This window comes from Mytilus trossulus, unplaced genomic scaffold, assembly GCF_036588685.1.
Source record: "Mytilus trossulus isolate FHL-02 unplaced genomic scaffold, PNRI_Mtr1.1.1.hap1 h1tg000211l__unscaffolded, whole genome shotgun sequence".
Lineage (NCBI taxonomy): Eukaryota > Metazoa > Mollusca > Bivalvia > Mytilida > Mytilidae > Mytilus > Mytilus trossulus.
Window position 1 is genome coordinate 1,317,438 of NW_026963311.1, and position 13,893 is coordinate 1,331,330.

The 13,893-nt window shown below is 32.9% G+C and overlaps 1 protein-coding gene across 1 annotated transcript; it reads right to left on the reverse strand.

Moving 5' to 3' along the window:
* Positions 1-1,434: 1,434 nt before the first annotated feature.
* Positions 1,435-10,505, reverse strand: LOC134701057 (uncharacterized). The gene is made up of 4 exons (XM_063562197.1): positions 10,266-10,505; positions 6,446-6,538; positions 4,153-4,259; positions 1,435-3,487 (listed from the first exon to the last, which is right to left on the reverse strand). The coding sequence occupies exons 1-4, from the start codon at positions 10,345-10,347 to the stop codon at positions 3,287-3,289; spliced, it is 483 nt and encodes a 160-aa protein (XP_063418267.1). The 5' UTR covers positions 10,348-10,505; the 3' UTR covers positions 1,435-3,286.
* Between the last annotated feature and the right edge of the window lie 3,388 nt (positions 10,506-13,893).

Sequence of the window (13,893 nt, forward strand, 5' to 3'; positions counted from 1 at the left end):
AATTATATATCAGATTTGGATTCTTTTGGTCACAAAACATTTTGGAAGGTACACTGTAGGTGGTGGCCAAATCTTTATTCTTAAAGGCTTAAAGCTTTCGGGTCTGACTTACATCTAGAAATTGCCCAAAATCATCATGTTTTTACAAAATTTGGAACATAAAATGTACTTTTATGAAAAGAACTGATTTATTGAGCGTTAAGACTTTAGAAATATACCCATTTGAGAAACCAAATAATTGTGAACTTTTTGGAGCTTTATGTTAAAGTAAATATTTTAGGCCATTTTGGACTAGAAGTGAAACTTGTCCTTTGAATTAGTGGTTTCACACTAATAACCATACTATATACTAAGTATCTGTTAGAAGATAGCTCTTTCACAGTACATTGTTAAACTTGAAGATAAATTTATACCAACAATGACCAATATTAATGATGGAATGAGATTATACATGTGTATATATACTGTCAGTGGCGGATTCAGAGGGGGGCGTACAATGTACATGTATAGCTGCAGATTCTTATTTTTTTTTTAATAATATAATGGATAAATGATTGACTGTGTTAACGTTGCAATAAAACCAAGATAACTCAGTGAAGCTATTTCTGAACATTAAAAAGTTTTTGTTGACTGCAACAAAAATCTAGAATAAGGGATAGTAATATTGCTGTGTTAACATCCACTCCATTAGTGATTGATCCAAAAGCTAAATGTTCCAGAAAGTAGAAGACCTGGCCATGCAGAGTCTTTAGTTTTCTATGTTGTTTTTAGTGTACTTTTATTTGTCTGCATGTCTTTTTTAGTTTTAGTCATGGAATTGTAAGTTTCGGTTTATGAGTTTGCTGTTCATCTGGTATCATTAATTTAGCTCCAATATTACAATTTGTCTGTTTTAATATGATTGTCTTAAACCTCTTTATCATAGTTCAGTGTCAGAGCATTGGTGAGTGACTATATAACACTATGTTGATTCTCTTTTATAAGTTATATGCTAATTTTTTTTTTATGTGTGCAAATATATGGTCATAATGCCAATCTAACAGTTCTCATTTGACCACATAATCATTTATAATTCACAAAGTTAAGATTGATTGATTGATTGTTGGTTGCTTTACGCCGCATTAGCACAAAAAGGCTATATCGCGGCGAATTCACAAAGTTAAGTATCCTAGTTCAAGTCAGTATCTCAGATATAATATACATATATATATAGCATAGCAAATTATAGTATTTGTACTATATTGTAAGGTGAACATATCTGTCCGGCAAGTATACATTTTGTAATATAAACACCTGTCATTTATCAATAATTCAACACAACTTGAGGTCCTCTGATGTTCAGTACTTTGATTTATATATTGTGATCTTCTTAGATATAGGAAGATGTGGTGTAAGAGCCAATGAGACAACTCTCCATCCAAATAACAATTTAAAAATTAAACCATTATAGGTTAAAGTACGGCCTTCAACACGGAGCCTTGGCTCACACAGAACAACATTCTTATTTATATTTACTTTTCTATCATATAGTATGCTGACATATCAATGAAATTATGCATTGTCAATTACAGACAATTGTCTAACAAAATTATAGACAACAAAATGTATCAATATGAAATAAACGGTTGTTCAAATATCAACAAAAAAATTATTACTTATTCAACATTATATAATCGTATGATCAGATGCATCAAATATATTCTGATCGGTCTTCAAGGATCCTGTTCTCAAGACAAAACATAAACAGAAATTAGAAAAATCAGTTAATCTGCATTCAAAATGTTGTAAAATGACCCCAGTTTGAAAAAAGGCAGTCTAACAAGGGCGTTGATTTTGCACGAAAAGGAAAGGTAGGGGTAACTACCTGTATGTTCTGCATGGTTATAGCCTTATTCTTCAGCAAAATTAATGTTTGATATATCCCTTCCCAATTTCGCCACAGAGAAAGTCCATGCTAAAGTTAGTAAATATTCAGATGATTTCTTCTCCGCGAGATTACAATGCATTAACCAATCGATTTTAAGTAAACTTAATTTTATTTGCAGGATTGTATCAAAAGTTAGTTACTTTCGCATAGGCGGATCCAGGGGTTGGCTTTCGTGGAAAAACATTTGGTTGATTATATAGGGAATCACTGAAGTGTGACTGGAGTGCGCCCCCCCCCCCCCCCTTTTTATAAAAAGTTCTGTATCCGCCACTGTTTCGTATTTGTTTGGTGTGTAATTGTTTCAGTGCAAATATGTGAACAAATAAAATCAATATGACGTATCCATTAAACGGATGATGCCTGGCAAATCTATTTGATGCGAGTAAAAATATGCATGTAGTGATGTACTATAAAGCTTTGAAAGCGATTACACGCAGTTTCACATTTGAATAGGAGTTGTCTCTCTTTCAGTAGACATAAGTGTAAATATTTACTCAACTTTCTCCATCCCAACTCATCCTAAATCGACTAAAACATATTTTCCTATAAGTCCTTATGTAGTAATACGAGTCCGTGTCAGTGGTCAAAACGGGGATTTTAAATAATGATTAATTTATCCGTAAATAAAATGTCATAACATTTTAAAATTGTGATAAGACAATAATAAAGACTAATTTGGTCTCGATGGTACATGTACCAAATAAGGGATATTCTAGTCTGATAATTAAAGAGCGATAATCAGACATTGTATTTTATAACACAGCAACTACATGTAGTATCAAATAGACATAAAAAATAATAACATTATTGGCTATAAAATATTAAAGCGGCATAATTGATTATGAGACAGCTAGCTGCCAGTGTCGGTAAAACGATCGTATAAGCAATTATACATCGTCTCGTAGCCTTAAACAATTATAAGCAAAACCCACACTGCTCTATTAAGACAACGATCAAACAAATTGTTAAAAGATCCAATCGGGAAAAGTATTTGATGTATAACAAAACCACAAACGAAAATCCAAATATGAAGGGCAGTCACCAACGATTAGCAGCGATTTACAGCATTTGGACAGACTAATTTTAATCGAAGTTATTTTTATAGTTTATTTTTTTTTAGTAAAGTCTAATTGAATTATGGCGTTGTCAGCGGTTTATCCTTGCAGTCTAATATCATTTAATTAATGTTTTTATACCAAGGCGAATAGTCTTTGATATAATTATTTAATCTATCTGTAGTGACCTGATCTACAAAGACATAATTATTTTGGACATGAATAAACTTCTTTTTTTTAACCATATATATTGGTGAATTTATATACACTATTCTAAGAACGATAACTCTTTGAATTTAGTCTATCAATGTTGATGTCGGCAAATCACAACTGGAACGTGAGCATGGTGAAGAATATAGTCACTTGTACTTCCCACCAACGTGCGCCGAATTTTGCCTAAACCACGACATCCGGTTATAATAATGGCGGCGTTTAGTTCTGCCGCACATTTTACGATACCTTCTCCTGGATTAGTAGTATGGACGCTTTTAACTGTTCCATTAACCTGAAAGAGAAAACCATCCTTAAAATATATAAAACTTTATAAAAGTTTAAAGGCCGAACATTGCCCTTTGTGTATTAACATCATCGTCCTGAGGTTTCTGGAATGCAGCTAGCTTTTCTCATTAGAAATCAAGCCACAAACTCCTGCTACTTTTATTACTCCCCTTTGTCCAATCTTTTTGATGTGTTATTCCCCCTTACGCAATCTTTTAAATAAGTAGTAACGGAATACTTAATTGACGACCAAGTTGCGATAAAAAGGAGAAAAATCCATGCTTATTATACATGTGTTACAGTTCATGAAAGGTGCTTTCCCCTGCTCAAACATTTAATACAGTCAAAACTATTGTGAAGGCAAAATTGTTTCTAATTAAGTGTATTAAAAATATAGGTCTATCAAATTATGGGAAAACATACATAAAGCGAACGAGCAAAAAGGACTTAATTTGGAATATATATAGTGTGTCTGCATCATATCTGTTGTTTTCTTTGAAACAGATTTGAAATTTTCAAAGAAACAAATACCCAAATTTGTAAACAAATGATACACTTCTGTTTTGTCTTTTTTTGTTTCACAACTTCTTTAGCAACAATTAATACATCTTAAGAAAGATACGTAACCAATAGTTAGTAAGATACGTACTCCAGATTCAGCAATATACGTACCCCAGCTTCAGTGAGTAGCGCAGCGTATTCTTTTAACTCTTGTGTTACGCGATCTTTTTCTTTCTTCAAAATGGACGCTAACACATCTGGATCAAATGAGTATGGAGCTGTGTAATGAAGAAAAAGACTTTATATTTATGGTATATAAACATTCAATATAAACAATAAAAGTAGAAATTAAAGTATGACCATCTCAATTGAAACACCGAATGCCATTCTGCCTTCCTTATAAATAAAAGCCTTTTTTCGATTTTGTTTAGTTTGGAGTTATTTTCAAATATAATTGATTCATAGTTGTTCGTTTAAAGTCCAGTGGCAAATATATCATGCTGCTTATTATTATTCAATATTAAGAATAAGCAAACATTGACTACAGATGTACTTTTAATAGGAAAGTTCTCTGTAAGTATCGAAAGTGTAGATGTTGTTGCAAGAGTTCGTTTACGTACAAAGCCCGTTACACTTTATCTACACAAGCATGGTAGTTAACGCCCGGATTCAGACTGTACGCTTGCGTGGGTTTGTATTTTTTTCAGTTGGTCTTGCCTTGATAAAGGTTAAGAAGTCCCGGTATGTTTTGACATGTTATCTTTACTTTTTGTTTACCTGGTCAGTATAAGGTTAACGAACCTTACATACAAAAATACATACAAATATTAACAACGAAAAAGTAAACAACGAAAATATTTTCTGATAGATAAAATAGATAGAAAAATCTACATTTGTCACCTTTTGAATCATAAGTCGGTTGTCAAGTGTAGATGACCTTAGCTCCGTATTGTGCGTTTTTCAATTCCATTTTGCCTAACGAGAAAAATATCTGTCAAGCAATTTTTTTCATTAGGTTTTAATATCTCCGTAGTTATTACTGAAGTAATTGATTCTCAATGAATAGAAATCTAAAAGAAGACTGTTTAGACTTCAGATTTTTTTGTAGAACATTTTCAAAGAAATACAAGACTGCCATAATTAAAGTTGTAAATTAGCTTATTGTAACCTTTGTCCACTGATTTCTTCTATTATTATAAGTTTCTTAATAGTCATGCTAAGAAGAGGTACACAGATATAGAAAGATGTGGTGTGAGTGCCAATAAGACAAATCTCCATCCAAATTGTTTCTAACGTAATCAAAGCTGGTAATATATATGTGAATAAACGCATCATAGATACAAGGATTGGCAGCAGTCCTTTTGCGCCAATTACTGTTATTCAGGGGTATCATTTTCGCCAATTTTTGTTTTCAAAATGTATCAATTGCGCCAATATTCGGAACTCATTTGCGCCAATTTACCTGTACACATATCTATTTCTATATATCTATTCTTATTTTTGCCTCAAAAGGTATCATAATTACTGTATGTTCGGAGATATTTCACCATAAAAATGAGTTTCTGATGAGAATTAAATGACTTAAGCAGCATTAGACAGTCAATGTACAGAGAGAGAATAAAACTTATTGCTTTGTTTAACAAAGATATGCCAATATATAAAATAGAAGTTTTTGCTCTTTATGTTTTAGCCACATATGTTGATGATACAGTGCTTTGTTCCCACCATGCGTATATGGGCTTTATTATTATGAGAACTATTATTAACTATTTTATGGATTTCATACTTCAATGTTTGTGTTTTTGGACAATAAAGTGAAGCTACAAGCTACTACATACATGAAATGGGAAGTACCCATGCAGCAGCAGTAAGAAAAAGATATGTTTCAGAAAAGGAAACATGTGCCGTGTTACACTGCCGGTTCCAAGTCCGAATAAAGGAGTATAGAAGTAATTTTTCTTCTAACTGGCGCAATCGTATGTTTTATTTTTGGCGCAAATGATACCATCTAATTTTAAAACATGTGGCGCAAACGTAGCATTTGAGAAAAAAAATGTGGCGCAAAAGGACGCAATTTTGGCGCAAACGGATCTCTCCCCAAGGATTAAAAGGGTGTACGTCAGACACCAGACGCCAAATACTCAGCAGACACGCTCAAATAAAAATAATTTGAAAGGCCGAAATTTTGAAGAACATTGAGGCCGTTTCCAAAATTCTGAAAGGTTTCGTCAAATTGAGCTTACTCAATGCCACCTATTCCTGGAGTAAAAATAAATCAAGACATTTAAAGTTTTGTGAACAGTTAATTTAAAATTATGACCATACCAATGATCATAACTCTTTTAATGATGACTACTGAGCTCGCGATAACTTTAATAAAGATCGGGGGGACCTCCACTAATAAAACTAGTATTTGATTAGCCCAGCTACGTTTCTCGTGACTTTTTTCTGTATCAATACCTACATGAGAACTGTTGTGACGCGAACATTTCATTCATCTCGACTGCATGGACGATGTAAACATGATCATCTTCTTTTCGACAGTTGTCAACAAACCCTGTAATGAGAATGAAAAACTTTTTGATATTCGTTATTCATTTGAGATCACGTTTCTGACCGAAAGTTTACGCAGTTTTACATACTAGAATGAAAATAATGTACTAGTATATATATATATGCATTATTGTCGCCATCAAAAATATATTTACAGAAGAAACCGAATTTTTAATAAAAAAAACTCATGAGAGATACCAGGATGAAAATTTTGTACGTCATACGCGCGTTTCTTCTACAAAAGACACATTGGTGATGCTTGAATAAACAAAATATGCCAAATAAACAGTGACGGATCCAGAACTTTTGATAAGGGGGGGTGGGGGGTGGGGGTGGGGGGGGGGCTCTGAATGACCTAAATAGGGAAGGGGCATCAGTTAAGAGACAGTGTTTCCCCATATTATAAATTATTGTTCCCACAAAACGGGGGGCCAGGACCCGCAGCGGGATCTGCTTATGATAAAGTACGGAGTTGAAGAGGACCCAAATTTAGAAAGGTTTTGTAAAATATAGCTACAGGAATCTCTTCCTGGGGGTAGACATCTTTTGAGGGTCTCCAACTTATCCTGATAAATGTCAGACATTTGTTTATGTCGACATCTTTATATCATAGTAACACTGCTTTTTGATAGGTATTGAAGATTACATGATGATTTAAATGGCAAGCGTTATATAAAGTATATAATGTATCTTTAACATGATTATAAAATTGATATATGATTCCTTGGAATGCACATAAAATTCAAAATAATGATTTAACATGATCGAAAGATGTTAAAAAGTCCAAAAACAAAATATTATAAAAGATACAAACACTCTTTAAATTTTTCTAAAAACTTTAAATTTCATCCTTGACATTAATACTTTTGCAAGGTCTGATAAAAATTAAAACGTAAAATCTAATTGAGTTTGCAGATTTTTTTTCTTGGTCAACAGGTACATGTACACTTGTAAATGATATAATCTGAGATAATGGTTTTGTAACATGTTTAATATAAAAAAAAAAAGAAGATGTGGTATGATTGCCAATGAGACAACTGTCCACAGGAGACCAAAATAACACAGAAATCAACAACTATAGGTCAACGTACAGCCTTCAACAATGAGCAAAGCCCATACCGCATAGTCAGCTATTAAGTACGTTTCATCACATACTACACACAGTATTGTATTGACACAGTCCTAGACCGAAATAACATTCGGGTTCAATCGGGAAAAGAGGGGGGTCATCTTATTTGATGGATCTTACCCAAATAGAAATTAAACCAAACGACACCAATCGTGAACAAACAAAGGAGTTACTGGAACTTACCTTGTTCATCCCTAACTCATTCAAAATGAATCGAAGGAATCGTCAAATAATGCCTACAGATAAAACCAAAACCATGCATTTATCAATTACGAGCAGAAGAAGCATATATATATTTGGATCATATGGGGACATTTACGATCTCACAATAACTGTTAAACCAAGACGCATGTATGCGCCTGTCACAAGTCAGGTACTTTTAACCTTTGTTAGTCTTGTGTGTGTGTGTGTTGTTTTATAATTTCGGTTTATTTGGATGCCTCGGAGTTTATGTTGGCGTCCATTTCACTCAACTTGTATATGAAATAAGTTCGTGTAGGATTTTATCGCTGCATTAGAGACCTTTTGACCGCCTATGGCAATTTACTGCATCTTGATCGGTTTGTTGTTAATCTAACAAATTCCTAGATTCCGTTCTCTATTATTTTATATTTAATGTATGACATGAGCACTTTGTTGATTATAGGTTATTAGAAAAATGCACATGGAGTTTCTAAGACAAGACGATCATGCCATATATATACTTTACATGTAGCATTTGATTTTGAGTTATATGATATAAATGGGCAACGTATTACAACCTCTATGTAAATTGTTGATTTTAGAATATTTTTGTATTTCAACTTCCAGCATAAAATAGAATCATATTCAAAACAGTGTGGTACTGGCCATTGATTGACGACCTAAATTATCCCATTGACTGGGACAGATTAGGTGAACGTTTGTCTTTAACGACCATTGCTCACTTCTTACTTATTATAGAATTTAAACTGTGGGGTCACCAAAGGTTCTTAACGCCTTTAATAATAAAATAATTAAAAATTATTCAGGAATAACCTTTATGTTTTGATTTATATTATTAATATAAATCAACAGATCGTATTATTCCGGATTCGTTTTTCGAATTGCTTTATTTAGGTGTTGAGAACCTTTGGTGACCCCACAGATTCAGTGTCTTTAACAAGTACATAGTGAGCAGTGATTGTTACCGACAAACGTTCACCTAATCTGTCCCAGTCAATGGGATAATTTAGACCGTCAATCAATGGCCAGGACCACACTGTTTTGAATATGATTCTATAAGATATATATGAAAATGGGGTCTAATGAGCCTTTTCTTACCATTTTTTCAATCGTTTCTAAAAGACACACTACAGGCCTACTCATAAAACAAGGAGCTCAAACATGATTTATTATTGTGCTTATATATCATAATTTATAAGAAACAAATAGAGGACCAGTGGTCGAGGGCATGCAATGAAACCTTCGTTTTATTTGCGTATGCCTATTTCAAATATATTCCTACGCTATAAAATTAGGAAGTCAATAAGACATCTATATATCAACCAGAGATCAAAGAATGAAGATGTAAATAAATATAGGTCATTGTACAACGCAATATCAGCTTTAAAAGGTAACAACATGACAAAATATGATTTACTAGTATGTTAAAAACAATGAAAACAAACAATTTCAATGTGACTATCCCAAGTCAGGAATCTGTAACTCGGTGGTTGTAGTTTGTTGCTGTATATCATATTTGTTTTCGTTATTTGTACATACATCAGATCGTTAGTTTTCGTGATAGAATTGTTTTACATTTTCATTCCAGTGTCTTTAATATATTATGTACTATATATGCAATATATAATGTTTTGTTCTGCGTTGAAGCCTGTTTGGTAACCTATAACAATTAGTTGCTAAGTCAATTGGTCTATGATCGCATGAGCTCAAAAAGACTACATCGCGGCGATAGCTTACTCGAATTGAATTACAGGCTCCAGCACGACTTGGGACAAGCACATATACACACATATGGGTCATCCATGCAAGCACATAATGAGTCTTGTAACGATATATGCTTACTTGCATGAAATAAATTTGTTACCAATTATATAACATGAATTTCAAAATTAAACTGGAAAAAAGAAGTCTCCGAGCTTCCACAAATATTTCTCTCCTCCTTTTCCCCTTACATGATATGTTTATCCATGCACAACCCATGTTCAAAACCGTACAGTTTGTTTGCTGATGATATAAATCTTAATCAAAGTAAAATCCCATTTAACAATATTGTAATTTGTACTATTCTCATGATAACTATATAACGATGAATGTATATACATTGTAATGTTATCAGTTTTACGTGAATCTGATGCACGTATCTAATCAACTAAATATATAATATCTATTGTATAGTGCAATTTGATATAGCATTATAGTTTTAAACGTAATATGCATGAGCTAGTTTCCAAATGCTTGATGATGATCTGATTTTATCACAATAATATTAAATATAAAAGTCATTTCCAAGGTCATGTTGAACATCTTATAAATAGTATGTTCATTTCCTTCAATATCATGTACAATGTATGAGTTATCGTATAAAATATACAAACAAATGTGTTAATAAAATACTTACATTTAAAAGCATATTTGGAATGTTCGCTTCCATCCATAGCTATGACCACATTTTTACCTCCCGTTTTTGCTTCCTCTGTCATTTTTAAAACTCAGAATATCTAAAAAGTTTATATATGTGCAGTCACTGATAATTTACATGTAAATAAAAGATATCGTCACCTCAGTATATAAACTTGTCCTCGATGCGAAATCACGGTCCAGATGACGACACGATTTAAATGACACTAACCGTGTAAATTTCAAAATAGTTGAAACAGAGACATATAATACATTGTATTATATGTCTCTGGTTGAAATAAACAAACGGGATTTTATTACATCTGTGTATTGGTGTCCCCAACATCAGTAAAATTGATTAATACTGTGTGCATTAAATCGATTGTATTTACATACAAACATTTCTAAATACACTTAAAACTGATCGTCAACTTCTTATTAGACTAAACAGATATTCGCTTGCGGTTATTTTCAAGGCATGTCGTGGACAGGGGCTAGTATTACAAATCCCTTCTTAATTTTCGATTACAAAAGACGCATCAGTGACGCTCGAATAAAAAAGTTGAAAAGGGCCAAATCGAAGCTGAAGAGCATTAAGAACCCAAAATTCCGAAAGAGTTCGCCAAATACAGCTTAATTACCACTTTAGTGTTTCCATTAAAACAGATCTAGAAGTGGGTTTTTTTACGTTTTCTATCTGTTAACTTTCCAAAAATGTTATTAGCTGTGAAGTTTTAATCAAAGAACTGTTTTTAAAATTAGTTCTGTTAATAGACTACAAACTGTGCTTCTTTCAACATTTATTTCCTTCGGATTCCATCAGTTTTTATTGTTTCCGACTTTGAAGACTATTAAGCCTCTTATAGTATAGTTTGCTAACCAATGTTTTCACTCTATTCATGTAGGTGATGAAACAGTTTAGTTTTTTTATATATAGACTTACACATTCCAAACCACAAAACTCCCTTTTTTAGCAAAGCTAAGTTTATTAGAACACCGTTTTACGTTTTCATCATCGCTTCGCTTCTTACATAAATGGTCATTGCTTATTTAGTCAGTTTGCAGCGGCCAATATTACATGAATTAACATAAGAAAAGATTTGTACATAAAACAGCTTTTATAAAATTGAGAATGGAAATGGGGAATGTGTCAAAGAGACAACAACCCGACCAAATAAAAAAAACAACAGCAGAAGGTCACCAACAGGTCTTCAATGTAGCGAGAAATTCCCGCACCCGGAGGCGTCCTTCAGCTGGCCCCTAAACAGATATATACTAGTTCAGTTATAATGAACGCCATACTAATTTCCAAATTGTACACAAGAAACTAAAATTAAAATAATACAAGACTAAAAAAGGCCAGAGGCTCCTGACTTGGGACAGGCGCAAAAATGCGGCGGGGTTAAACATGTTTGTGAGATCTCAACCCTCCCCCTATACCTCTAACCAATGTAGAAAAGTAAACGCATAACAATACGTACATTAAAATTCAGCTCAAGAGAAGTCCGAGTCTGATGTCAGAAGATGTAACCAAAGAAAATAAATAAAATGACAATAATACATAAATAACAACAGACTACTAGCAGTTAACTGACATGCCAGCTCCAGACTTCAATTAAACTGACTGAAAGATTATGATTTCATCATATGAACATCAGGAACAATCCTTCCCGTTAGGGGTTTAGTATCATACCATCATAACATATATGAGAAGAGCATAACCCGTGTCATGCCAACAACTGTTTTTAGAATAAATGTGTTTAGTTCCGACGCAAAGACCTTATCAGTGACTCAATATTAACGCCAAAATATGCAATCTTTAATGACTTGAACACAGTATCGTAATTATATCCCTTCTTAATAAGTCTATTCAAAGGTTTTGTAAGTTTCTGAGGTGAATACTGACACCTTTGTGCTTTATAAAGAATATTTCCATAAAAAATTGGATGTGAAATACCTGAACGTATAAGAAGTCTGCATGTTGAGCTATATTTACGAATGATGTCTTTATACCGATGATAAAATTTAGTAAATGTTTTGACTAGTTTGTGATATCGAAAACCCTGGTGTAATAATTTTTCAGTAATACATAAATTTCTCTCGTTAAAATCTAAAACATTGTTACATACACGAGCGAATCGTACAAGTTGAGATATATAAACACCGTAAGATGGTGACAAGGGAACGTCACCATCTAAAAACGGATAATTAACGATAGGAAATGAAAAATCATCCCTTTTATCATAAATTTTAGTATTCAGCTTTCCGTTAGTGATATAGATATCAAGATCGAGGAAAGGGCAGTGGTCATTGTTAGTATTAGCTTTATTTAAAGTAAGTTCAACAGGATAAATTTCATTAATATACATACTGAAGTCGTCATTATTGAGAGCCAAAATATCATCCAAATATCTAAAAGTTTTATTAAAGGAGTAGGTCCGGTAAGGACCGATTTTGGCCTCAAATTTAAGTTTTATCTGACGAAAGATTTTGACCACTCTTTAAACACTTAAGTGTCTATTTCATATGATTCAATTAATTTATGTGCAAGATTTTAACTTATTTAGTCATTAAAAACGGTCCGATTCAAGCTCAAATATGAAAAATCTACCAAATATGCGAAAAAATGTCACTTTTCAGATGGTTTTTGTCCAAAACAAAAGTGGCCGCATCCGTGTTCATCCTCAATCTTTACATATGTTATGTATTATCATCAAATACAACTTCCATTTCAATATTTTGGATGAACACGAATGCGGCCACTTTCGTTTTACCCGGAAACTGTCTAAAATTTAACTAAAATGCTGGAATTGTGAAGATTTCAGTAATTTAGCACGACTTCATGGTGCTAGTACCCAATATATGTGCATTGTATTGGCAAAAACAGCCCATTTTTATGTAGCAGAACCATTCTACTTTCCAATAACCAAGAAAAAGTTTAAAATTTAACAATTTTGTAAAACTGTAATATTTTGGGGCCAAAAAGAGGTCTTACTGAACCTACTCCTTTGTTTATCAGATGTTGTTTTGATGGGTCTTTGATTATTTTTGTCATAAATTGTAACTCATAACAATACAAAAAGAGGTCCGCAATAAGTGGTGCACAGTTAGTCCCCATTATACTTACTTTGGAAACACTTAATTGAGGCAGTGAAAATATACATATACCATACCACTTCTATGCATTATGAATACTCGAAGTGATTGAAAAAGGTATTAAAACATATTTGCTATTCTTTATTCTTTAAAATCAACGGTAATATTGAAATCAATTGAATGAAAAAGGATTATAAATTCGCGAATCTTAAACCATTAAACATGATGAAGCATGAACAGAAACATCGAGGCAACATGCAGCTCTCCACAAACATCCATATCATACGTTAATCTGTAATTCTGGTTTTGAAAAATTGGAATTTCAAATAGAATTTTGAGGCTCCCAAAAAAACTGTGTCAACTGCAGCAACTTTTTCCTATATTTTGAAATAATTACTCTTTTGCGCTTTTGTGTTGGTGGGTCTTTTTTATTTACCTTCATTTGCCTTTATTGTGCATTGTTGTCAGACATTATCTTCACTTAACACGTTCAAAAGTCTAAAGTTGAGTTAATCATCACAAACGAAGCGAAA

Bases quoted from the DNA above. Each gene is read 5' to 3' on its own strand.
- LOC134701057 (XM_063562197.1), bottom strand. From the start codon at position 10,347: ATGACAGAGGAAGCAAAAACGGGAGGTAAAAATGTGGTCATAGCTATG. The intron at 6,539-10,265 runs GTAAGTATTTTA...TTCTCATTACAG, and splicing joins TTCCAAATATGCTTTTAAAT to GGTTTGTTGACAACTGTCGA. The intron at 4,260-6,445 runs GTAGGTATTGAT...TTCATTACACAG, and splicing joins CGCGTCACAACAGTTCTCAT to CTCCATACTCATTTGATCCA.